The 26,740-nt window shown below is 45.9% G+C and overlaps 1 protein-coding gene across 2 annotated transcripts in view; it reads right to left on the bottom strand.

Moving 5' to 3' along the window:
* The window catches only part of RASGRP2 (RAS guanyl releasing protein 2), a 329,120-nt gene that overhangs the window by 76,788 nt on the left and 225,592 nt on the right, over nucleotides 1-26,740 (bottom strand). For both annotated transcript variants that reach the window (XM_078660760.1, XM_078660759.1), the window contains exons 7-8: nucleotides 6,655-6,828; nucleotides 310-426 (exon numbers count right to left, since the gene is read on the bottom strand). In XM_078660760.1, coding sequence (XP_078516886.1) covers nucleotides 310-426; nucleotides 6,655-6,828 — 291 coding nt within the window. The remainder of the gene's footprint in view (nucleotides 1-309; nucleotides 427-6,654; nucleotides 6,829-26,740) is intronic.

Raw genomic sequence — 26,740 nt, 5'->3', positions numbered from 1 at the left:
TAAAAGCTTCATGAATCTTAGCTCTGCAGCTAGAACCATATGGGTAGGATAATGTCAACAGAGTCTAGCCTTCTTGTTCTAGAAATGCTAGTAAGAAGTGAAAAATAATAGGGGATGACCAAGGATTATTCCCAGAGATGGCTTTTCATTTTTGGTATACGGTGACAGGTCGTGAGGCACGATCGAGGATAGTTCACACATGGAGAGAGTTAACCCAAGACTGACTTTTGCAGTCTCCAGTTTTTGAAGCGAGATGGGACTAAGGGAGGAAGTGGCTTTCACGGAGAGGAGAGGTTGCGCCCCACTTACCTTGGTGGTCTCTGAGCTGACATGCACTTGTGTTTCTTTGAGCCGGGATATGGAACTGTGGCTCAGACCGCCAACCACGGCCATGAGAGTGTTGAAATTCTGCAGCTGAAGAAGTCTCTGTTAATGAGAAAGAAACATGAGAGCAAGAGAATATAAGAGGAAACAGAAAGAGCTCCAAGAACTGTGAAAGACAGAATAGAGAGGGGGAAACTCACGCAGGGACTAACCAACGAAATGGTGATAGAATCAATGGGAAATGAGAGAGAAAATTGCTGTATATAAGAAGGCAGTGATCTAATTTAAGAGAATTAGAAAAGCGGTGGAGGAAGACCAAGAGAACAGTCTTCATGGAGTGATGAAGAAATAACAGAAAGAGGAAAAACAGAATATTCTTCAAATAGGAAAACATTTTTTACTGAGGCCACTGAAATTATGCCATTCTGGTGCTACATTTTCTGTAAAATATTAAAGCTACTAAAGGCCATGGCATGCGGGATGAAATCCAGTGCTAGTGCATCAAAAAAAGTAAACTGGTCACTTTTCCGCTTATAATTGCGGAATTAAGGAACTAAAATGGGAGCATTTTGTCCAGATGGTGTTATTAACACAAAATGATGAACAGACCGAAGAGATGTTGTCTGCAGCAGGAAACAACACTCACATACTTGAACATATTTCAGTGTGGAAACAATAATGTCTCTATCATGACATTGTTATTTGGGTAATTTATGCAAAATCATGTTTACATTACACTGTTCTCGGAGCAGCGTTTGGCACATGTGAGTACTCCGAGTTTAGTAATAATCCAAATATTAAGCATCTTCTTTTAATGTTTGACTATTGAAGTGCCTCCTACGTAACGTATGCATATAAAACATAAAATGCACAGCATTGTTCTTTGGGATGGTTTCTTAATGGATAAAGGTGCTTCGAAAGGACCTATATTGTAAACACAGATTAAAGCAAAACATGTATTAAAACATAGCTCTGGCGTGCAGAGTAAAATACATTTGCATGTTCTTATAATAAGAAAAGTATATATATCCAGGCAAGTTTTTTCATGTGAGAGCAACGCTTTATATGCTATGCACATACTGTTTCTCTGACAATTAGAACATTCAAGGTGAATAAACCGTGTTCCTCTGCTCACTAATTAATTGCAAGTGCATACCATCTATAAGATCTCCTGATTGGGAATATCCTGAATATGAAACACGTATATTTACTATATGGCTAGGATTCCTTTTATATCAATGTGTATCAAGCTACAGAATAAGGCCGCAAAATATGGCTCCTAATTTGCCTTTGTTTGCAGCATAACTGGCAATCTTTGCTGCACAGTTTATTGAATCTTGATGAATTTGGTTGTTCACTGTCGCCTGCGTCCAGTCCTATTGTCCTTGGCACAGAGACAGATGGAAGAGTGGTCATAGAGCGAGAAAGAGAGCGGGATGTAGGATCTACTGAGAAATGTCAAAATGGCAGTGTAAAAGACGTGATACGGAGGGCAATGGGTGGATAGAGGGAGGAAGCTGTTTGTTGGAAGACCTACAGGAGAGAAACGCTTTTATGAAAAAACTAGAAGCAGATTAGCGATTGGGCTTTTATAATTTCTGACATTTGCAGGTCTCACCAGGGGAATATTCCCAGGACGTCTGCCCACATCTGTCACAATGACAGTCATCACCCCTGACGAAAAAAAGGGGGAAAATCACTATAGATCTTTATGCCTGGCCTTATTGATAGCTAAAAGAACACTAATGAGTCACTGGTTGCAGCAATCGGGCTGCTCCCTGAATATGTAGAGAAATGATAAGAAAAAATTACTTGAGGCCGAGGAGATTCGAATGACTATGATGAGAATAGACGAGACTTCCTGACGTGATCAGTGAGTGGCGAGAATTGACAGATAAACTGAACAAGCAGGAAGCGGGCTCCATATCTCTACATGACTCCCCTGATTGATGTAGAGTACTCAGCAGAAGGAAACTGACAGACCTGTGCTGGCTACACCAGAGAAAACGTACTCACGGCCTCTTTATAGTTAAGAAACTTCATTTTTGCAAAATGTAGGACAAATACGACATCTAAGTGCTTTATATTGTTGATAGTGTTAATAATACGCAAACTCCTCATGTGAGTTTGAAGTGTTTATTTCTTCCAACACACCAAGCACCAGAAACAGCTCCTCTACTCTCAGAGCTCGCCTACAACTGGCACTGCACCGAATTTTACCATTGCTCATTTCCACGCTAAACATTCCCATTAGGAAGGTTTAATCCCTTGCATGCTCGTGACGGAACCACTCTGTCACGAGCCACGGACGAGCTGTGTTGGTGACGGAGTGGTTCCGTCACGGCGCGGCCGCCCCGCCCACGCTAATAGAATTCCACGCCTGCACGGCGCGTTCTATTGAGCGGGCTTGGCCGTGACGGAACCACTCCGTCAGAAGCACAGCACGACCGTGGCTCGTGACGGAGTGGTTCCGTCATGAGCATGGTGGCGCCGCGCGGCCCCCCTCCCCCATAGTGCCGCGACAGAATTACCACCACGGCCAAGGGGTTAAGAAACATTCTAATACAACTACTAGACTGGTAACAAGAAAGGTCACAACAGATACCCTCTTGCCGGTAAATGCTAAGATACGTTTGTTCATAAAAGCACACAAAATTGTGTTTCGAAAACATAAAGCAACAAGCATTTGCAATGCAATAGGCCTCGCAATTGCGAGGTTTTGAACTATTGGCATTGTAAATGACAATGCCTTTTACATATGTGTTTAAAAAACCTGCAGTAATGAAAGGCATTGTCATTTACAATAGCAATAGGTCAAAGTTTCTAAAATGTGAGCCCTATTGCATTGCAAATGCTTGTTGTTTACAAGTGCCCCATGCTGCGCTTTCATGTTAATGGAGGCCAGGCCCCTTTCTTTAGACTAGCCATGTCTAAAGAAAGGTCTAGTCTAAAGAAAGGTCCGCTGCTGCTATTAAAGTGTTTGTCAAGTTCACAAGCAAATGCTTTTTTTGTAAAAGTGTCCCATGAAAGTGTGTATGGCGTGCTGAATGTTGCAGGAAAGCATGTTGTGCCTGCAGTAGGAGAAACTCATTAACGAAAATAGTGCTTCTGAACATACCGTGGAACAATCGAAGTAATAGGGCCAGTCCTTACGGGAGGTTACGAATGAAGACAAGGCGGTACTAAGGAGGGACTAACAAGCCTATTAACGATTGAGAAGCCAGACAATGGCACAAGGGCTTCAAGTCCATACTCCAAAACAGCTTGCCTCGCAAAGCAGCCCATGCGCTGCCACGCTCGACCTAAAAAGTGTTTGTACAGCAGTAAAGCCTTTAATACTGAAAGCACTTGATCTCCGCAAGTCAAGGGCCAGTGGAAGGGAAAAGGACCGACAGTTCAACCAGACTCCTTAGGACGATGATTCTATTGTGCTGCTGGCTCTTCTTCAATACTGCAAGCACGGCCAGAAGTAATTACCTTGGCTTGGGTTACGCTGAATGCTGTGTCAGCACAACCCTTCTCAAAGAATCATACAAAGAAATACTTTTGGAAGCAGATCACCATTTTCGGCTGCGAGAGGCATGTATGGCCAGATTCAGAGAGCAGTGCAGGTTCTCTATCGACTACATTTCCTCACAGAGACACTCTTTAACGGCTTGGATTTCCTGTGTTTGTCAGAGAATCTGTGCAGGAAAAGCTGGATCAGCCAGCACCATTTGTTAAGAGGCCAAATAAAACCGTATATAGCAGAATGAGCACTCTACTCCTATTTAATACTAGAACGAGGGCATGTATGGAATTTCAAAGAAGTAATCAAGCATATTATTTTAGGTCCCTTGGTCTATACACAATCACATTTTAAATCATATTTTAAATCACAATTTCAATTTTTGTATATGTATAATAATTAAACCAAGCAAAACCTTTTTAATTTAATAAGCTGGGCTGCACAGAGGTGAGCTACTCAGTAGCTCGAGAGCTACAGTAGCTCACAAGCTACTGGTTGGAGACCCCTAATTTAGAGTTCTAACTCTTTTGACAGCCTTCAATGAGTGAGTTTTCATACTCAAAGAAATAAATCTCATCCTTGCTATCACCATGATGTAGATTGAGATAAAAAGTGTTGTTTTGGCTCATAGGCCTTCATCGATCTCCCAGCCGTTAGTGGGCTGGTACCAAGCACCATAGATACGCAGATTTGCTGTGGGCACGGAGACTTTAATTGACTTCATTTTTTCAAACCTGTCACAAACATCATCCACCACATAAATAGGTCTGAGCAGGTGTTTAACGCAAAACAAGCTTTGAAAGAAAACAAGAGGGAGGAATACATTTCAGGAGCTGGTATACGCAAAAAAGCAAAAAGCAAACAGGTGCACCCAAATTTCATCTGCTTCTGAGTGAAAAACAGAAACTGTTTTGGGAGAAGAGTGTATCCAGGAGAACACCAGCAGGTCCAGACAACTGCTGTGTAAGCATCCTTCCAAAGATTAGGACTATTGAAGGGCCTGGGTGTGTAGAGATGGATCAGTTGGAATCACGAGCAACAAATGGAGCTAGACACAACGCGACAGAGACAAAGAGCCACATACCTCGGTTCTCTCACGCCCTGCAAAGGTGTGCTGGGGCCAACAATCTGCGCACTGTCACAGAGAGACACATTACATACCTAAGCAGTGAGTGGTAGGGTGATGTGTGGTGTGAATGCAATGGCCCATTTCATGTAGCATTAGTGGCCCACTTGGAATTTGGCAGAGTAAGATCCATTTCTCTATCCACTGATTAGAACAGATACCCAATTCTGGCACTAATAGGTCTGATTTAGCAATGTGCATTAATGGGTACATGGGGATAAATAAATGGATCCAAAACACAGCTTTCATAAGCCATCTTGGGTCATACATACAAACACACACTCACACTCGGTGCGTGTGACGCATCCACACATAAGCATGCAGAGAGTGGTACAAGAGCCCACTCTTCTTTTCCTTTTGCTGTTCTCATGCTAGGACTCCTTTGTTATCCTCTTCTAATTTATAGCAGCTCTCCTTAGCAGGGACTGCTTTGGAACCACAGTGAGTGACAGGAGCATTTAGAGTGTGAGACGCAGAGGTTGGGGATGTGGTTTGAGGGTGGGCTTTCGTTTTCTAACCCATAACTAGGGAGGCAACTCAGGACTCGACTGTCATTACTTCCGGGGTAGGAACCTGTCTAACTGTTGCCTTACTGCTGGTTCGAGGGCCAGCGCCGATCCTTGGCACAGACCAGGTGCTAGACGTCCCCTAATGAAGCCCCTTGCATGCCTGACAACCTAATGTTCTCTATTTGGACTCCATTGCACTATGTCACCATATAGATCCAGGATACACTATCAGAGAGCTTAGGGAGGCAGGCTACCCCAGGAGTTAATGCCCCAGCAAACTAGGATGAACCAAGTGTCCACCTATTTGGTTCCTGGGGGACCATGACACTGATAAAAGAAAATAATGAGAGTTGATCAGTTTTATGCTAATTCTGATATCTTAAGAAAGGATGAAAAGTGAAAAGAGAATGTTCAAACTGAAATAACGAAATTGGGCAACCACCTTTTTTGTCCATTTTGGAGACAACTGTGACGGGCACCCAGCAGAGCTCAAATGGTAACGTCTGCCAATGTCACCATCGTTGTAAGACAACATTCTAGACAATTTCACTGGCACCCTGTAAATCTTGGCCTTCAATGCCTGGCCATAACAGAGGCCAATTCCAGTGCCAACACATTGCCAAGAGCTAAGGTTATGAATTTCCTTACTTGGGATTCCATTGCACTATGTCACCATATAGATCCAGGATACACTATCAGAGAGCTTAGGGAGGCAGGCTACCCCAGGAGTTAATGCCCCAGCAAACTAGGATGAACCAAGTGTCCACCTATTTGGTTCCTGGGGGACCATGACACTGATAAAAGAAAATAATGAGAGTTGATCAGTTTTATGCTAATTCTGATATCTTAAGAAAGGATGAAAAGTGAAAAGAGAATGTTCAAACTGAAATAACGAAATTGGGCAACCACCTTTTTTGTCCATTTTGGAGACAACTGTGACGGGCACCCAGCAGAGCTCAAATGGTAACGTCTGCCAATGTCACCATCGTTGTAAGACAACATTCTAGACAATTTCACTGGCACCCTGTAAATCTTGGCCTTCAATGCCTGGCCATAACAGAGGCCAATTCCAGTGCCAACACATTGCCAAGAGCTAAGGTTATGAATTTCCTTACTTGGGATTCCATAACTGGTCTGACTTCACACATCTCATTGCTCACACATTCTGGTCTTTGCCACCCACTCACCTGTGCTACCTTCACAAACTGGGTAAGGACTTGGGCACGCTGCTGAGGGGTGGGTTTGCTGAGAATCATGAGCTGGATCCACTGAGAGACGCTGTTGAAGAGGGTGATGAAGCGCTCTAGAATTGGGTTGTCCACAGTACATCCATGCATGACGAAACTGTGGTAGTCCTGAAACTGGATATGGGGGTAGAGAAGTGTAAGAAGTTCAAAAAGGAAAGATTTAATGTTTACAAGTTACATTTCGCATCCAGATTAGGCATGATGTCACTTCCTGCTAGATATTGCATAATTTCCTGTGTTTAACATGATGTCACTTACCCCAAAGCAATGCATCAACTCCTACTGAAATCATGCAATGCCCTTTTGAAAATCATACGGATTTTACCCTCATTATTGTAATTGTAATTGCATTTATATAGCGCTTACTACCCCTGGCGAGGCGTCAAAGCACTTTTTTTCAGCAAGTAGCATGCTACTCCAGAACCCGAAAAGAACTAGTGGCGAATTCGGATAGGGAGATATTAAATTAATTTGAGCGGTGGATATGTAAATTTAGGTTGAAAAAGACTATTGGAGGGATAGAAGAGGGAAGGGTTTGTATTTATATAGCACTTGCTACCTCTGATGAGGCATTGGAAGGCTTTTCGGTGGGTAGCTCGCTACACCGGGACCCAAAACAGGATTAGTGGGAAATTCGTAATTAATTTGAGCGGTGGACATGTTAGTCTGCTATTCGAATTGAAAAGGATAGTCGAGGGATAGAAGAGGGAAGGGTGTAGAAAGTGTTTTTGGAGCTCAGAGTATTAGGAGGTGGTTTGGGATGAGTAAAGAGGAGGTGAAGGGAGGAAGTGTCAGTGGGAAAAGTTTAGAAAGGCTTGTATGGGAGATTTGAATAGTAAAATAGGTATGAGACAAATGCAAGGAGGGGTAGAATAAAGAAGAGTCTAGAAAGGGTTATTTTGTGGATCATAGTACTAGAAGAGGGTTTAGGGATGAGTCAGCGAGTGTGAGTAGAGGATACATTGAGAGAGGTATAGGGTGAGAAATAGGGTAGTGCATTGGAGATAGAAGTAGAATAAGGTTTGGGATGAGCCAGAGAGTGGGGGTAGAAAATATATTACTTTGCAGGATATTACCTCTGACAAACCACAGATTTCTCCTAGTTTTTACATACATCCGCCTGCAGGTGGTAATCAGGGAACTATACTCGTCCTTTCCTTTGGAACCTCAAGCCCTGGGGTCTCTACAGATTTTGCTTGCTAGCCCTTCTCAAGAGCCCCTCATTAGCAAACTATATACTGCAGCACAAAGGGAGAAGCACATTGACTCACACCAGTCCTTTGATAAATCGAATTCCACACTTGACACACCGCTGTTCACAGAGGAATGGAATTTCTGTTGCACGCTCACTGGCAGGCTAACAACAAATAATCATTTACATATTATTCATTTTAAGTTTTTGCAACAAATGTATTGTATGCCTGCTCAACTGTAGATGCAAAGCGTACACGATGTGGGAATCTGCGGGCAGACTTCTTACATGTGGCCTGGTCGTGCCCACTGGTCACTCAATTTTGGACTGAGGTAATAGACGCCCTAGGGATCATGGTGTTGGAGTCTATTACCAAGACCCGCAGCTCTGTCTACACAACCTTGAGAGATCGTTGCAGACGCCCAATACAGATTTATAGCAGTAGCTGTACTGCTTACTAAGAGAAGAGTAGCGATGAATTGGGGGAGGGTGCGGGCTCCTACACTACAACAATGGATAGAGGACATGGGGGCATATTACCAACGATGAGCGATATTTATCGCTAACGATGCTTAGCAACTCATTTTTTAACGCTAAGCATCGCCGGAAATTATCGCAGAGATAACTTGCTATTAGCAAGGTTTATCTCAGAAGTGATAAAAATCCTCGCGCTAACTGCCAAATTAGAGATTATGGCTGGAAAACCAACGATAATCTCTCAAAGTTTGGCGTTAGCTTGATGATAGGGGCTCACAAACTTAGCCATGATATCCACCTTCCATAGGATATGATGGCTTAGTCAGGAAAATACCAGGTGTAAAAAAAGCAGTGCTAACCGTGGTTAGCGCTGCTTTTTTTTATCACTAACAGGGTTAGCGAAATCCTTGATAATAGGAGAAATGTCGCTTAACAACATTTCTCCTATTATTTTTCTCTGGAACGCCCCCTTTGCATCTCATTAGAGATGCAACGGAAGCGTAGAGAAAAAGGGTGCTAACATGCGAATTTGCGTGTTAGCACCCTGTTGCTGATAGGGAGATAATTTTATCTCCGCTTTCTTGGCTTTTAAAGCCAAAAAAGCGGAGATAAATCCCTTGAAAATATGCCCCATGGTGTACTATAAAGAGCAATTGGAGATATATGCGGAGAGTTGCCTGTGTCTTCCCGCCCAGAAGACATGAGGGGTCCCCTTGTTGTTTATTTAATGCCTCAGACTGCTACACCATGATGCGCGGTGTTTCACCCGTGTTAAGCTACAATCACAAAGAGGTGCTAATGTCATGTAGATGTATTAAGTTATCTTGCCATGCCATACTATTCTACTGTGTGTGGCATGAGATGCAGCAGCATTTAAGATACTACTATGCTTTTCTTTTCCTTGATGATCTATGAACAAAACTCAATAAATAAAAATAAAAAAGAAAGGTGGTTGAGTTGGAAGAGCCTCAAACTTAGTTGTCAGGTAAGTCATAAGAAGTGTGAGAACGAATGCACTAGGAGCATGGATAGACTGAATGCTGAAAGAGCCTAAAAGGCCATAATGCTGTGGTATTCTCAGAGAGAGGAGGGAGCTCTACAGTAGCTGGAGTGCTGTGAGGTAGCACCGCAGCAGGGGGGTTCCTGGGACCAGAAACAGTCCTTTTATTGACTGGAGAGCGAGAGGAGGTGTGCATTATCACGAAGAGTGCTACGTGAATGCAGTCAGTGCTGCAGAAACCTGGACGGAATGAGTGCTTCAGGGGTTTGAAGGTGTGGCATTTTGAAGCAAGGTGGAGGACAGACTGTTTCCATAGCTGAATGGAAGAAAGTGCCTACAGCTGGTCTGGCATGCTAGCCCAGGAGTCCTGATTCAATGAAAGGCTGCATCGTTGTTAATTACTGCTGGGACACTTACGCCACAACAGTGTCATCCATACTCCTCGGGTACTAATTATACCAGCATCCCATCCAGTCCGGGTTTTTAAATGAGGTTCTGGTACCTGTACTGCTTTTTTCCATCATAAATGAAGTACTCCAGGTACAAAAATTGCAAAGAAAAAAAACAGTATGGATGAGATTCATTGGTAAACTATAGCAGGGGTGCAACTAGCTTCGAACTTCGGTTGGGGGGGGGGATAAGGAGGGGCTAACACTTCCGCCAATAGGGCAGGACAAGCATTTCAAGAAATAGGGTCAGAGCTATCCTTATTTATTTATTTATTTATGAATATCGTACAATATGAAAGAAGTGACAAACGGTGCAATTTAAATATATTGGACAAACTTGATAGTATAACAAACATGTTTTTGAAGATTTGACACTGTTCGTAGGTTGCTCACAGTCCTCTTTAGAAAGCATATTAACAACACTCCTTTTACCAATTCACTGATTCATTTTGTGGCAGGACTATCTGCGTGTGAAATATTTATCATTCCAAGTGCATAAAATGCTCATGACTCATTGTCGACTAAAGTTACAATTTTAGTTTATGCAATGGGTGTTGCAAAATATTCATGTGTGAGCCTGCTCTTATATACAGGTCTCAACATATTAGGCTTAGTGGCAGTGCTTAATTTGAGCTGTGGTTGTAAGTGGAACTCACTTGCACTCATTTTTGGTGTCCTGCACTTATTTTTCCTCATTAGACTTTGTTTCAGAAAAAAAGTCAGAAAAACACAAAAGGGGAAGAGAAATATGGAGAGATTGTGACAAAGGGAGAAAGCAAATAATGAAAAAAATCTGCAAGAGTGAGATAAAGAGCTTTAAAGAAGCACACCACCTGAAAGAGTGGCTTTGTCGCCTCCAAAATGTTGGTTACCCTGAATACAGTGTTTTATTTAGCATGTGGTGTGTGTTGCAGTCAAGAAATAGTGCTTGTCATACTTCTATTGGCTTTTGAGGGGAGTTCGGTCATCTAAAAATATGGAATTATGTGGCAGTTTGCAATGGGAGGACTCCTCTACCATGCTGTAATGGTATTGGCTAATAATATTGCTAAAGTGTCATGAAATGCTCCCTGTGTGCATTAATTACAGCATGGACTTAGGGGCATATTAACAAAGACTTTATCTCCGCTTTTTTGGCTTTAAAAGCCAAAGAAGCGGAGATAAAAATATCACCCTATCAACAACAGGGTGCTAACATGCAAAATCGCGTGTTAGCACCCTTTTTCACTACGCTTCCCTTTGCATCTGTAATGAGATGCAAAGTGGGTGCTCCAGAGCAAAATAATAGGAGAAATGTTGCTAAGCGACATTTCTCCTTTTATCTAGCTTCACCCTAACCCTGTTAGAGACAAAAAAAGCAGCGCTAACCACAGTTAACGCTGCTTTTTTACGTCTGCTAATTTTCAGATTTAGCCACGTAATCCAATGGGAGGTGGATTACAAGGCTAAATCCACCATGGGCTATCAACAAGGCTATCCCTATCCTTGTAGTTTTATCGTTGCATTACCAGTGATAACCTCCCAAAATGCCGCTATCGCTGGATTTTTTATCGCCTAGGTGGTTAGCGTTGTTAATAACGCGATAACCAGGCGATATTATCCAGCGATAGCGGGCGTTAAAAAAATTAACGCTAAGCGCCCTTAGCATTAATTTATTATAGGCTAATTGTATTGGCAAATAGAGCTTCTCAATAAGAATGTTCCCATATTCAAAATAACTGTGACATTCACCATAATGCCGCAAAGGCTTCTGTTTACATTTGTGCTGTGCAGAATAAGCAGTTGTTCTACCCTACCGTACCGGGGCGCCGATGGACAGGCCAATTGCTGAAGCTCCAAGAGCGTCCTGCCCATACTTCCTCCCACACCAACCCATTGTCTTAGTTCCCTCTCCTCTACGGCAGCAGCCCGCACAAAACCTTCTTCTTTCAGCCATAGAAGCAAGACTCAAAGAGTTATTGGTATAGCCCGGACAACATGGCTCAATTTTGACTTTAAATCAGGAGCAAGGGGGCGTGGCCAAGATGGCGGCGTGAGCGGACGGATGACTCTGGAGCTCCCACCAACGGCCCTTTCCAGTACCGACATTTGGGTCATTCTAGCATCAGTCGGCCTGTGCACGGGTGGCGGACTTGGCCAGAGTCCCTGTGGGCCACTTTCCAGGCCGGAGTGAGCAGTTGCAGTGCCGTTTGGGGCCAGCGGCCTGCGGAGATCCGGAGCAGTGGCTCCGATAGATGGAGGGAGGTGTGGACGCTGAGCTCGATAGCAGAGCACTTGAGAATCGGAGTGGTGGCCTGGGCAGTCTGGAGAACGGTGGTGTGGGAGCCAGAGAGCAGGGGTCAGCGGTAAGGGCCCGGAGGACTGGTATCTGGTGGCCCCCGATGGCAGGGACTGGCGGTGGAGCTGAGACGACGGTCCAGGCCACCATCAAGTGAGGAGGGTGACCCACTTGGCCCGGAGGTAGTGGCTGAGGAGCGTGCCGGAGCCCTCAAGAACCTGTGGCCGGGCTTGCAGCAACGGGAGCTGGACTGCCTTGTTCGACTGCTCTGCCCGCGAGTGATGTGACGAAGGTGGGGGCCTGAGGTACCGGAGAGAGGAGCGAGGCCATGAGGCCGAGTGGTGTGCCTGGTGCATGTGTTTACCCAGCCTGCTGCCGTGAATAACCTAAGGTCGCGGCTGCCGCCTTCCCCATGCAGAAAGGAGAGAGGCAGCAGCAGAGTCACGGAAGCAGCGCGGGAGATGCATTGACTGAGCAGAGGTGAGGGGCAGCAAGAGGCTGCCATCTTGGGTCGCTGAGCAAACCAGACTACAGGCCCTGGTGAGCGAGACTGCGGCTGGGGTACAGGCCCCCCTAGGGAGCTGGAGGCGGTGAGCAGGCTCAGCTGGAGTACTGACGGCGGCCCCGAGGAGCAGCAGTGGCGCATCTCGACAGCCTGGCCCCACCAAATCAGGAACTGCGGGAGAGCGGGGGACCTCCGCACCTGGATGTGAAGAGGCAGAGCCGACTGGCGGGGGGTCGGATGGCCTACCTCGACCTGCGTTAGCCTGAGCGGGTGATTGAAAGGACGCTCCCTGCGGACTTGAGGTGAGACTCTGGACCTGGGGGGCAGTGCTGTCTTCCCTGGCTGGGGCACGGTGGGATCGGCCCTCGAGTGTAACCAGCTCTATATACTGCATGGGAGATTCAGCCGGCTTATGGAATGCTGCGGGAGGGTCCTCTGGGCATAGCGAGTCGCTGCGTGGTTCGGACTGTCCTGGGAGTGGAACTCCGAGGTGTGACATTCGGAGGAGGTAGGGAGCCTGAGAACAGCGGTCCACTGGTGTCAGGATAACCTGCCAAGGGGAGGATATACTTGCCTTCACCATGAACTCAGAAGGCAAGCAAGCGTTTCAGCCTTTGGGTCTGTTGGGGCGGAGCGGACCGGAGTGGCCCCTGACCTGGGAGCTGAGGTGGTGCCTGGAGTGGGCGATGTCCACCACCAGAGGACGTAGAGACAAAACGGTGAAGCACCTATTTGCCAAGGTCCAGGCGAGTCAGCAGCTCAATGCCATGGCCTCCACCTCGAAGCCGGCCCCCAAGGCGCAGGAAGCGGGATCTGAGCCCATCACTAAAGCCTTTCTGGGTTCGCTGTTCACGTCCTTACGAGAGGATATCCACACTCTGAAGGAGTTCGCAGGGGAAATCAGGGAGGTCCGTAGGGACGTAGATGGAATTGGCGAGCGCATGGCCGAACTTGAGCGTAAGAGTGACGGAAAGGACACGGAAATAGAGTTTTAGCAACAAGAACTTATCCGGATGCACGACCAACAGGTGAATCTTCAGACTCACCTTGAGGATCTAGAGAACCATTCCTGACGGCACAATGTCAGGGTTTGGAATGTGCAGCTGACAGATGAGACAAAGGACCTGTGAGACAAGAGAGCTTTTCAATCACATTTTGGGACGGCCACTAGAGTCGGAGCTTCGACTTGACAGAGCACACAGGGTGGGGCCACTGCAGGCCCTCTCAGCGCCACCGCCGGACATCTTAGTCTGCGTGCAAGACTTTCGCACTAAAGAAGAGATCCTCCAGAAAGCCAGGCAGATGCATCCATTGTCCTTCCAGGGTCAGTCGCCGGTCCTATTCCAAGACTTGTCGGCTCTTACATTGCAAAAACGCAGAACTTTCAAACCGGTCACGACCCACCTGCAACAGCACTGCTTTTCTTATAGCTGGGGCCATCCGTTTCGCCTGGTGTTTAAACTGGACAATAAGCTCTATCAACTGCGATCAGTGTTGGAAACCTGCCATCTGCTGGGCATTGATCCACCTGCTGAGGAGGAGGAGGGAAAAAACCAAACTGCTGCTGAGGACGCTTCTAGGCCCCAGTGGCGGCAGCAGCGCAGACGGCGACGAGTAAAGAAACCCCCGGTGGCGGTGATCGTGGAGGGTCAGTGGGCCGCAGTGGAGGCGTTCGCAACTCCCAGGAATCTTTCCCCAACCGGCTGATTTCTATGTTCTTCCAGTTTACCTGCTATGTTTATTGGGTCGTGGGCGGGAGGGGGTCTGTTTGGAGTTAGTTGGATTACCCCTACTCACTCTTCTTCCAGTCATCTTGGGATGATGGACATTGTGACTGTGCTTGTTTTATTTCTTTTTGGGGGTTTTCTTTGGGGTCGGGAGACTAGGGGGAGGGTCGGGGTGTTCCAAGTCCACCGGATATCTGTGGTCATGACAGGTGCTCTAGTGTGCGTCAACTATGGCAGCGAGATATTCATGGCCCGATCCATTCCCCTGCGGGTGGATCTATTTCGCCTTTTCCGTTCTTGACCGACTGAATGCCAGCTACAGAGTTTAAAATCCTTACACTAAATGTGAGGGGGTTAAATAATCCAGTAAAGCGCAAGGCAGTCTGCCCACTCCTAGAGCATTCCCAAGCTGACATCTGTCTCTTGCAGGAGACGCACCTGCAACAGAGGGTCTGCCATCGTCTCCGGTCCCGGAAATTCCCATCACAGTTCTTCTCTTCTAATGCTACGAAGACCATGGGGGTTGCAATTCTGGTGGCCCAGAGCTTCAAGGGTAGGGTGCTGCACAAAGGGGCGGAGATTAAGGGACGGTTGCTGACCTATAGGTTTTCTTTGGGTGCCTCCACGTTCACGATTGGGTCTGTTTATGCTCCCAACGAGGGTCCGGAGAGATTTTTTAATTTAGCCATTACTGAAGCTTCCAACACTGCTGACCGTCATGTCTTGCTGGGGGGGATCTAAGGTTAGTCTTCGATAACACATTGGACAGGTCATGTCAACGCACCTCGCAATCATGTACTCTCACTGACGAGGGGTTGTCCCATCTCGGTGAGTTGGGCTTAGTGGACTTGTGGCGCTGTTTTCACCCTCGAAGCCGGGAATACTCCTATTACTCCAATGCACACAAAACATACACCCGCTTAGATTATTTATTAGCTTCGACTTCCGTACAGGCGCTTGCGACCGCAATAGAAATTGGGACCGCATCGCTATCGGATCACGCACCGGTGACAGTTGTTGTCTCCCTTCCCCCTGCTGCGCGCGCGTCCCGCTGCTGGCGCCTCCGGGGCACACTATTGTGTCGCAAAGATGTGGTTGCGTGGATACAATGAGTTATTGCTGACTACCTTCTACATAATAGTAATATGGATACCACACTTGTGGCGCAGTGGGCGGCATTGAAAGCTGTGGTCAGAGGCGAGTTAAAAGCGGTCTCTGCGGCAGATAATGTTGAGCGCCCGTAAGCGGGAGGAACTCACTCAGCAGACTCGGGAGTTGGAGCAAATGCATCAAAGGATGGGGGACCCCCGAGTTTGGAGGAAGCTTAAGGCAGCGCGGCAACAGCTAGCAGCTATAGACGAGGATTGGGTGGAATTTGCAGCACTAAGACGGAAACATGCATACTACACGGGTGGAGACCGGTGCGGGTGTCTCCTTCCTCACAAGCTATGTGAAGTTAGACAACGCCATAATGTGCAGGAGATTCTCCGGCAGGACGGCAGGCGCGTCACGTACGCCACCGATATTGCCTGTGACTTTAGCGAATTTTAGGCCGATCTATACGCTGGGAACCCTCCAGGGGCCCCAGCTGGAAAGAGGCTTTTCTAGATTCTGTTTCACTTCCAGCTCTCACGAGGGATAAGGCAGATCACTTGAACCGCGATGTTCGACTGGAGGAGGTAATTGCTGCCATCACTCGCTTGAAGTTGGCGAAGACGCAGGGGCCGGATGGCTTCCCTGCGAGCTTTTATAAGACGTTCTGTGCACAGGTGGCCCCCCTTCTTACGAATCTTTTTAATTCCTTTTCGGAACCGGGAATGATCTCAGGAGACCTCCTAGAGGCTACTATACCGGTCATTCCTAAGTCAGGGAAGGATCGTTCGCAATGTGGGGCGTATAGTCCGATTTCCCTCCTTAATGTTGATCTTAAAATATATTCGGGAATTCTAGCTGCCCGTCTGGCACCTCATATGGGCGACTTATTCAACCCGGATCAGGCGGGCTTTATCCCGGAGTGCCAAACCTCGGACAATACCAAGAGGGCCTTGCATCTGGTGGAAAAAGCTACGCGTATACAGGGGGAATTCATGATGCTTGCCATCGACGCCAATCAAGCGTTCGATCGGGTCCATTGGGCCTATTTGGAAAGAGTTCTGGAGAAGGCGGGGTTGGGGAAAAGTTCCGTACTTATGTTTTGAACTGCTACAAATTTCCAACTGCAGCGGTTGCACTTCCCCTTGGTTCGCTATCGAACGGGGCATGAGGCAGGGGTGCCCACTGTCACCTTTGCTTTTCGCCCTCTACTTGGAGCCGCTGGTGCAGAGGCTGAGGCTTAACCAGAGGGTGTGGGGAATCAAGTTCGGAGGCTATGTTCATACCATCAGCCTTTATACAGACGACGTTCTGCTTACGTTGTCCCATCCACGAGAGTCGCTGCCTGCATGCCTCTAAGACCTGCATTCTTTTGCCCAGGCGGCCGGCTTTAAGGTCAATATGAGCAAGTCCATGGCACTTGACCTGTCTTTGGAGAAGTCGACTAGAGAGTTCCTGCAGGGCTCGTTTCCCTTCCAATGGGCGACAGATGCGATTCCCTATCTGGGGATCCAGTTGGCCCCCTCGCTCCCGGCCACAGTTAGCATTAATTATACTCTGCTTCGACAGAAAATTAGGCAAGAGTTGGGACGGTGGAAGCACTATCCTTTGACCTGGCTGGGTAAAGTTGCGACAGTCACGATGACGATTTTGCCCCAGATCCTGTATCTGTTCCACACTATTCCGTTGCGCCCACCAGTGGGCTGAATACAACAGACACAGTAGAAGTTAGCTCAGTTTATCTGGAAAGGCAGAAAGTCGCGCCTAAAACTGCGTTTGACCACACTTCCCCCTGAATCTGGGGGACTTGGCTTCCTGTTGCTCTACTTTCAGGCGGCACAGCTGCACCTTCTTGTGGAGTGGAGCAGATGGGAGTCTAGCAAACACTGGCTCGTCCAGGACCAGGCGGTAGCGGGTCGCCCATTACAGGAAATCCCCTTCCTTCGAAAGCAGCATAGACCCTCTAATTTATATGCTTAGTATATCACCAGGGTCCCCACGGAGGTTTGGGACCATACAAATATCAAACATGAACTTACCACCTTCCTGTCCCCATTTACCCCTTTAATGGATAACCCTGACTTCAACTCAAGCATGGATTCAGTGGCCTACGCGAGGTGGAGGCTGGCCGGGTGCAGGTACCTTTTTCACTTGTACACTGCGGAGGGTGTTATGTCTTTTCCCCTTTTCCGTCAAGAGTATGGGTTGTCAGAGTCAGAGAGGCTCCGCTATGTACAAGCACAGCACTAGGCGCTTAGCGGGCAGGTACGTTCTAGGGCTGACAGGCGGCTTCTACCGTATGAACACTAGTTAATCACACGCAAATCCGACAAAAAACTCATTTCAGATTTGTATAAGATGTTGCAGGTTAAATGCACTCATACCTATAGCTCGGAGAAGGCGCGCTGGGAAAGGGAACTGGGGAGGACACTTAGCCATAAGGAATGGGAGGGCATTTTTTATAGAGCCAGGCACTCTGCATACCACATGGGCCTTACAGATACACTCACCATGGTTGCTACTTATTGCTATTCTACTCCTGAACGGTTGCATGAGATGGATCATTCTAGAGAGACGACATGCTGGGGTGGGTTGTGGTCAGGTAGGCACACTGGTACACTTGCTTTGGGACTGTGTTCATGTTCAGGGATATTGGAAGCAAATTTTGGATGAGGTGGACGCAAACTTTGAAACAGAGATCCCATGATTTCCTTTGTATGTATTGTTGGGCCTACCAAACCCACTCACATATCCACTGCGCTCCCGCAGGAGTTGCCTGATTGCGATTGCGTTAGGTTCTGCCATGCAGAATATCATTACCCACTGGCGCACTACACACATCCCTACATCCCAAGGCTGACTACACAGCTTGTGGTTTGTGTTGGGTATGGAGAAGCTTTCATTGACTGGCTGGGGAGGGGGCCAAATATGCTGAGCTGTGGCAACCGTTTCTGTCCTTGTTGGCCTCGGAGTTTCGGGAGGTCATCTGTCCTCGCTTCTTACGATTGTTGCGCCTCTCTGATGTGGAGCACCTGGCGACAGGCTAGTGGAGAGAAGTTTTTGGATGACTGGATTGGTGGACTTGGAACATGGGAGGAGGGTGGGGAGGGGTGGGTTAGGGTGGGTGGCTGGGGGCTTTGTTTGACTGCTTTTTTTCTTTTATCCAATGTTGATCGTTTGCACATACAAAGCGCCCTTATACGGACCTTAACCCGCACTTTGGAATGGTCCTATTTGTTTCTTTTGAGCTTTGGATTTTGCTATGCAATGGATGAAGGGGGTGATATTGATAAATGCTTTCTGTGTATGTGCCTTGATCTTTCAATAAAAAGATTTAATACTAAATCAGGAACAATTACAGATAGGAGAAGAGAGTGACAAGCTTGGCCACTTGTGAAATACAAGCAATTATGTCCATTTCAAGATTAGACAATGTTGTTACTTCATTGCCAAATTCCTGTTCCTGTCTTTTCTGCAAACACAGTGCACACTTTACTCTTACACTGTCCACTCTGCACTCTGGAAATTCTCCTCATCAGTGGCAGCTAAATATCTTTGTAAGAAGTGAGGTGTGATATTTCCCATGAATTCCAGCAAGCAAAACGAATAAACAGACTTCTTGTAGGCGGTTTCAGGGAGAGTGGATTCCTCCCCCAAGAATTAATTGAAAAAGTTTGGGTCAATTATACTACAACACCTTGCGAGTTCTGGCAGATCACTGTGGCTGTGTGCAGGTATAGTGAGCTGTGTGAAAGATGGGTAAATGGAGCCTGTTTGAGTACAGGCTGAGCACTGTGCCTGTGTGAGTGCAGGGTGAGAAGGAGTGCAGGGTAAGCGGTGCAAGTCCAGGGTGAGTGATGTGCCTGTTTGAGAAGTGTGAGTGCAAGGAAAGTGGTGTACCTATATGAGTGACAGGAGTGCATGTGAGTGCAGGGCGAGCGATGTGCCTATGTAAGAGTAAAGTGAGAGGAATGATTGCAGGGTGAGTGATGTGCGTGCAGGGTATTGATGTGCTCATTTAAGTTTGAGTACAGGTGAAAGTGCTGAGGAGGAGAAGTGAATCATGGTGAGCCATGTGCTTGTTTGTGATTGAGTGCAGGGTGAGCAGTGAGAGAGACATGTGAGTAGAGTGTCATGTGAGTGCATGGTGAGTGGTGTGCTCATGTGAGTGCAGAGTAAGTGCAGGGGGAACGGAGTGAGTGCAGTGTGATCGCTGTGAGTGGAGGGTGAGTATGAAAGTGAAGGGTGAGCAGTGAAAGGGATAGGTGAATTGTCTGGATGCAGGATGTATTCCCAGACACTCTGAGCAACTCAGCATGCTATTGGAGCATTAGCCCCAGCGCCCCCTCTGGGCCAGTGTGGGGGGGACTGAGCTCTAGTTGGCACCTTCAGGACAGTACACTGACTAGGTTGGCACTGTGATATGGCGGGGGCCTCTGGCAGATGAAAATCGAAGATGTCGTCAATGATATGGAGAGGTGTGCCAACTAGGATGATAACACAGCCCAATCCAGAAGAATGTTTGAGAAGGTTGTTTTGGGGTAGAAGGATAGACAATGAAAATGGGCAGGTTTGATAATGAAAGAGTGTGTTAATGAGGCACTGCTCCATGCGTTAAGATTGAAGAAAAGAAAGCCAGTTTACTGAGCTTTGGGCCAGGTTTGCGTGGATAGGCTACGAATATTTTTTCAGGCACTTGGCGTGAACGCACAGAAATGGGTGGTTTCAGGTGTACTGACTTCCCAACGCCACAGAACTGACATGGGGAGCTGCATCATAAGCTATGTTCCAATGGTATCAATGATACTAATTTTGTTATTCTGTGAAATGCCGCAAAAATGATAGACTATAAAGTGCATGATCTAAATGTACACTCTGTTATCGACACACATACTGTTGAAGTGCTGTTTTATCACACCCTGGAAAGAAGTGGAAAGGTGAGAAGCAAACTGATTTATAAATCAGTGGTTAAGTATTGTGTCAACTCCTAATCAAAAACAGTGTAACTTTCTCAAAGATTATGTTATTGCTTTCTCACAGTGTGTGGGTTTCCTTCCTGTTGCACATTTCTGCTTCTGCAAAAGAGTTACACCAATTCCTTATTTGTCCAGATGGCACATCTCCAAATCAGGGTATTTCTTCCTGACAATATGATATCCCTCCAATATAAGCAACTGCTAATTCCTTGAAACGTGAATGCTACCTATGGAATGTTGTTGCACATGCTAGACAGAGAGGTGTGGAGTGCATCAGTGGCCACGTGCGGCCTGGGCTCTGGCGGGATGCACAGATAGTATAGTCACACCAAACACTCAACCTCTTGATTTTTGTACTGCAGTTGGAGCGAAACCCAAAGTGGCAGCAGCCAAGAAGTTTATTCTTCGTCATAAACTTGCCACTTGATTGGTCATTCAATACAAAATGGCTTTCCCTCAAGAAAGGTGCAAGGTGTTACGATGATAACTGAAAAAGATTATAGGGTTCACAGAGGCTTTATTCAACAAATATAAAAGCTACTGTCAGGCTCTTTCTTCAAGTCCATTAGATGCACAAGTAAAACACACATCCATGAGGGTGTACAGGTTGTGCTCTGGGTACTCTATGACATAGTAAACACACTCAGTGAAGGCCAGTGTCCAGTCAGGGAGACTTTTAATTCCTTGAAACGTGAATGATACCTATGGAATGTTGTTGTGCATGCTAGACAGAGAGGTAGTTATAGTTAGGGCCTAGAGCATTTTTTGATTTGCCAATAACTTTGACGCTGTTTAACAAATCTTCGCAAAATTTTAAAAGCTAATTGGTCAGTCACGTCAGCTGCTGTTTTGAAAATTTCAGAGTGATCCGTCAAGTGGGGGCTGAGAAAAAGGGTGGTCCCTAAACGCCTTTTCTCCATCTTAAGTACCGTAGGGAAATTTGTTCATAAAATTGAATCTGGAAAACTGATTTTTTTAAACTGTTTTTAAAAAGTATTTGCTGCTAAAATTTAAAATCTTTGCCGCCAAGACTTACAAGTGATTGTTGAGTATTTGCTGGTTCAGCTTCTGTCCCGCTGACCACGGTGCCAGTCTGTCAGAGCGGACCCGTGTAGCGGTCTAGTCTTTCCCTCTCCACACTCCCCTTCCGGCTATAAATATCCGGATGCTGCAACCGCGCTTCGGTACAGAGATTGAGGCACGGCGCTGACTACTAGCGTTGTTGCCTACTGTTGTTCGTAAAACTGAATCTGGGAGAAAAAAATTAAAACAGTTTTTAAAAAGTATTTACTGCTAAAATTTTAAATCTTTGCTGCCAAGACTTACAAGTGATTGTTGAGTATTTGTTGGTTCAGCTTCTGTCCCACTGACCACGGTGCCCGTCTGTCAGAGCGGACTCGTTTAGCAGTCTAGTCTTTCCCTCTCCACACTCCCCTTCTGGCTATAAATTTCCGGATGCTACGACCGCGCAACGGGCACGCCGAAGGCAAGCCCGTCTGCGTCCGTTGGCGCCCGGAGCGCGACCAGCCCCAGAACCCCTACCCAAATCCCCAAACTGTCCTATTCGCGTGACGAACTCCTGAGCCTTAACTGCAGTGAGTGCCCGGCTTTGAACATAAAAATATACCCTAATAATATCTTTCAGGTGTCCTGCAACCAGTGAAAAACCAAGTTAAGTTCTTCTAACATGACCTGGCCTGGTGAAGTTACACAGTTTAATAACACTAGGCTGCTTAAGGTCATGCAGGACGGCTCGACACAACCTCTGAAAGCTTATTCTAAAAACTCATCTACTAATAGCTCCAAGCTTATTAATTATGTCTTGATTAATGCCAGGTCAATAATTAAACATACGAATGACCTAGAGTGTTTTATTCAAGCCAAAAATCCTGATCTGATTTTCTTAACTGAAACCTGAGCTTTAGACACGAGTAATCCCGACTGTAACTCATGTTGTGCCACCTGATTATCTTGTTACCAATATGGACAGGACGGGGAAAAAAGGGGGAGAAATCGCCCTAATCTATCGAGCATGTTTTAAGGTGAGAATGTTACCAGAGCCACTACTGGCAGAGGCTATTTTTTAAAGCATAAAATTAAACAATATGGAATGCTTCCAAGGAATCCTAGCATACAGACCCCCTGGTTTTAGGTCATCTTTTATTACAACTTTACAAATCCGTATGGAGTCCTGTCTTAATGAGGACTCCTTTACATTACTGGGGGATTTTAATATTCATCTCGAGTTAATGAACAACTCGGACACTTCAAATCTAATAGATATCATGGCTAGCTTTGGAATGAAGCAAATTGTAAAAGAACCTACACATCGGGCAGGACACATGATGGAAGGCATTTTCACTATTAGTGCCCATATTGAGGTGACCAGTGCGCTACCCCAGCTTTGGTCAGATCACAATGCTGTCAATTTTATCATAAACGTTCCCAATTATAAAGTGTATGTAGAAGTCAACCCGCTCTGAGTAAGGTGCATGCCTGAAAGAAAGTCTCTCAACAGGAGCTAATTAGGGCCTTGAAAGAGAATCTAACCTGTAGTGCAGACCCCAATCAGGCCGGCCCGGATTTTAACAACTGAATAACCCAGGCAATCTATCCATTGGCACCTGAAGTCACAAAGACAGGTAAGAAAAGACTGATATCCTCCCCTTGGTATTCAGCAGAGTTAAAAACAATAAATACTAAACGCAGATTTAAGGAACGCATCTGGCGATCCTCATACAGCTTAGCATATAAAATCGAATACAGCGCTGCAGTAAAAGAATACAAGGAAGCAATAATATCAGCTAAAACAGCCTATTATACTTCAAAAATTTTAGAAGCTACAAACTCCCCCAAAGAACTGTTTAAAACAGTTACAGCGCTGTCTCGCCGTCCGAGAGACATTGTCTTTGCCCCTGACCAAGCCTTCGTGGATAACCTTGCGGTTTTCTTCCAGACCAAGGTCACAATGGTTTATGAGGAGCTCTTGAATTCAGTGGAGGCTAACAGTACGAATCTATCACAGACTTGGGAAAGCCACCCTGGCCAAAGTAGTCTAACACATTTCACCAGTTTGGACGAAAAGCAAGTAGTAGATATACTCTCACTAACAAAGTCAGGATCCCCACTTGACCCCTGTCCCCCATACATCTCATATCTAGCTACAGATGAAGTTGGCACATCACTGACCCCTCTACTTAACTTAATCATTAGAACAGGGATTTTTCCAGCAGGATGGAAAATGGCCTGTATAAGGACTATTCTAAAGAAACCTTCATCTGAACCTTTGTAGGCTAAAAACTACCGCCCCATCTCCTGTCTACCTCTCCCCTCTAAGGCCCTGGAGAAAGCCATTAATGCGTAGCTGACCACTTATCTTGAAGAGAATGACATCCTCGATTCCACCCAGCATGGATTCAGAGCATGGCATTCTACTGAATCCGCTCTGATTATGGCTACAGGGGAGATTAGAAGGGTGATGGATGAGGGTGGTAGGACGGCCCTAATTCTGCTAGACCTCACGGCAGCATTTGACACTGTAAATCATACAGTGTTAATCAATAGGCTGCAGTCCCCTTTCTCTTTTTCCTTTCTTTTTCTTCAAATTTTTTAAGTATGGGTGACTTTTTGCACCACGATGCATGGGTGACTTTTTGCACCCTGGCATAGGAACTTTGTCCTCTTTGTTGTTTAAATATTGATTTTCGGAGCACGGACACTGGACCTTTATAAGCTCCTTGGTCCCTCCCTCTCTTTTTGATACATATATTTAGCACGGCTGTTTAGCCGTGGGACCGTTAATTTTATTCTGTCCTTTCTTTCTTTTCTTTTCGTGAGGCACACGAGACAGGATTACTTTATCAGTGGGACTTGGTTTCACAGTATACCTGGACTTCATTGCCATTGCGATGCAGTGGTTATTTGCCCCACTTTCGTAACTGTCGATGTGCGCAAGGTACGTAATGGATAACCCTTTAAGATAGCAATTTAACAAATTGTAATTTAAGAAAGTGCTGGAGTCCATTTGAGTGTTCACGATTAGGTAGCAGTATCATAGGGCTATATTACTTACAGGACGAAGTGCGGTCCAGATATGACATTAAGATAACTCCTTTATGGTAAATTATGTGGCTATGGAGGGCATTGTACGTAAATTATTTCATGTTGCAAATTGCCTGTACGTTTCTGAGCAATTTTTTCGACAATTCCCGTTCCTTGATTGTGTAGTGAGCCATTGCGCATGAGCAGGGGAGTAGTGTGCCCGATTAAAGCTCATGCGCGTTTATCTCCGGTGCTCACACATGCGCATTTAGTTGCTTCTCACTAGGATTCCTTTCCTTCCCGGAAAAGGATACCGCCTGACACCTGACCCGGCCTGTGCATTTAAACCGGCGGTTTTGCCGATGTGAGTCTCCTTTCGGCAGAAGCGTGGGCTTGGGTAGGTTGCAAGAAGGCAGCACCCGCACTCATTTGTAAGTACTTCAAAGATGTAATATCCTGCACTGTGAGCACTCGGCCCAGCACTTCAGATGATTGGCTAATGTGCCTGTATGCTGCTGTCTCTGTGTTTGTTTTTAGAGCCCGGTTACTTGCGGGCGCCCATAATTCTGACCACGTAGGATTACTACACGCAGTGCTTGGTGAGCATACTCTTTGAGCACTTATAATTTTACAGTTTGTACGCTCGTTTTAAGTAAACAAACCAGGACAGATTGCTTTGTTGTATGGAACATATATTTTAAACTTTACTAGGTTGAGGACCACTTAAACTCCTCCCCACCTTTTTTCAATATTGATGCTATGTAGGGTAGGGGCCAAAACCACATTAAACAAAGCCCCCCCCCCTCTTTTTGACCAGTTACGATCAACCTGTCCTGTGTGCCTTTCTACTTTATTGCTTAAGTGTAATTGATGTACACACATGTGGTACATTTTGCGGCATCAAGTTGCCATCGATGCTGTCTTATTACTTTGTTTTGTTCTTTTTCAATTTCCTAGGCTTCATTCAGGAGTGGCCTCCACCTATTAGCTGTGATCATGATAAGGGTACACAGGCTCTACTCCACCCTGATTGAGATAAGAGGGTAATTTTTATACTCACTAAATCACGTGCACTTTACATATTCTTTATGGTCCTGACGAAGCGCTAACGACCTATGGGCAACGGAAGCGCAAAACATGTTGACCTTGGCAATTGACACCTAGGCATAATAGGCCTCTTGGGTCAATAATTTTTAGCAGTATTGACTGCCAAGGGTATACTTTTAAACATATCGCTGCATGTTTACCCTTGTTTTAATTTCAATCTATCACACTGGCACGATTTTTCTTTACCCTCCTCTTGACTCATTACCCGCACACCCGCATGCATCATCCGGCATTCCTCTAAAAGATCTCCGATAAAGTGACCCTTCGGGGGACCCGTAGGGAATTGCAGCGCCGGCCCTACGAGGAGCAAACGCCCGATGATGAAGCATGACACTCTTCGGGGTGTGTGAGGGCAACAGAGGAAACACAATGTCTTTCCCTCTCATAATTTTGGGTCTTTTATACTTAGGAATCCCCCTTTCTCTTTTTCCTTTCTTTTTCTTCAAATTTTTTAAGTATGGGTGACTTTTTGCACCACGATGCATGGGTGACTTTTAGCACCCTGGCATAGGAACTTTGTCCTCTTTGTTGTTTAAATATTGATTTTCGGAGCACGGACACTGGACCTTTATAAGCTCCTTGGTCCCTCCCTCTCTTTTTGATACATATATTTAGCACGGCTGTTTAGCCGTGGGACCGTTAATTTTATTCTATCCTTTCTTTCTTTTCTTTTCGTGAGGCACACGAGACAGGATTACTTTATCAGTGGGACTTGGTTTCACAGTATACCTGGACTTCATTGCCATTGCGATGCAGTGGTTATTTGCCCCACTTTCGTAACTGTCGATGTGCGCAAGGTACGTAATGGATAACCCTTTAAGATAGCAATTTAACAAATTGTAATTTAAGAAAGTGCTGGAGTCCATTTGAGTGTTCACGATTAGGTAGCAGTATCATAGGGCTATATTACTTACAGGACGAAGTGCGGTCCAGATATGACATTAAGATAACTCCTTTATGGTAAATTATGTGGCTATGGAGGGCATTGTACGTAAATTATTTCATGTTGCAAATTGCCTGTACGTTTCTGAGCAATTTTTTCGACAATTCCCGTTCCTTGATTATGTAGTGAGCCATTGCGCATGAGCAGGGGAGTAGTGTGCCCGATTAAAGCTCATGCGCGTTTATCTCCGGTGCTCACACATGCGCATTTAGTTGCTTCTCACTAGGATTCCTTTCCTT

This window comes from Lissotriton helveticus, chromosome 9 (assembly GCF_964261635.1).
Source record: "Lissotriton helveticus chromosome 9, aLisHel1.1, whole genome shotgun sequence".
NCBI lineage: Eukaryota > Metazoa > Chordata > Amphibia > Caudata > Salamandridae > Lissotriton > Lissotriton helveticus.
This window is presented reverse-complemented; position numbering and strand designations above follow the sequence as displayed.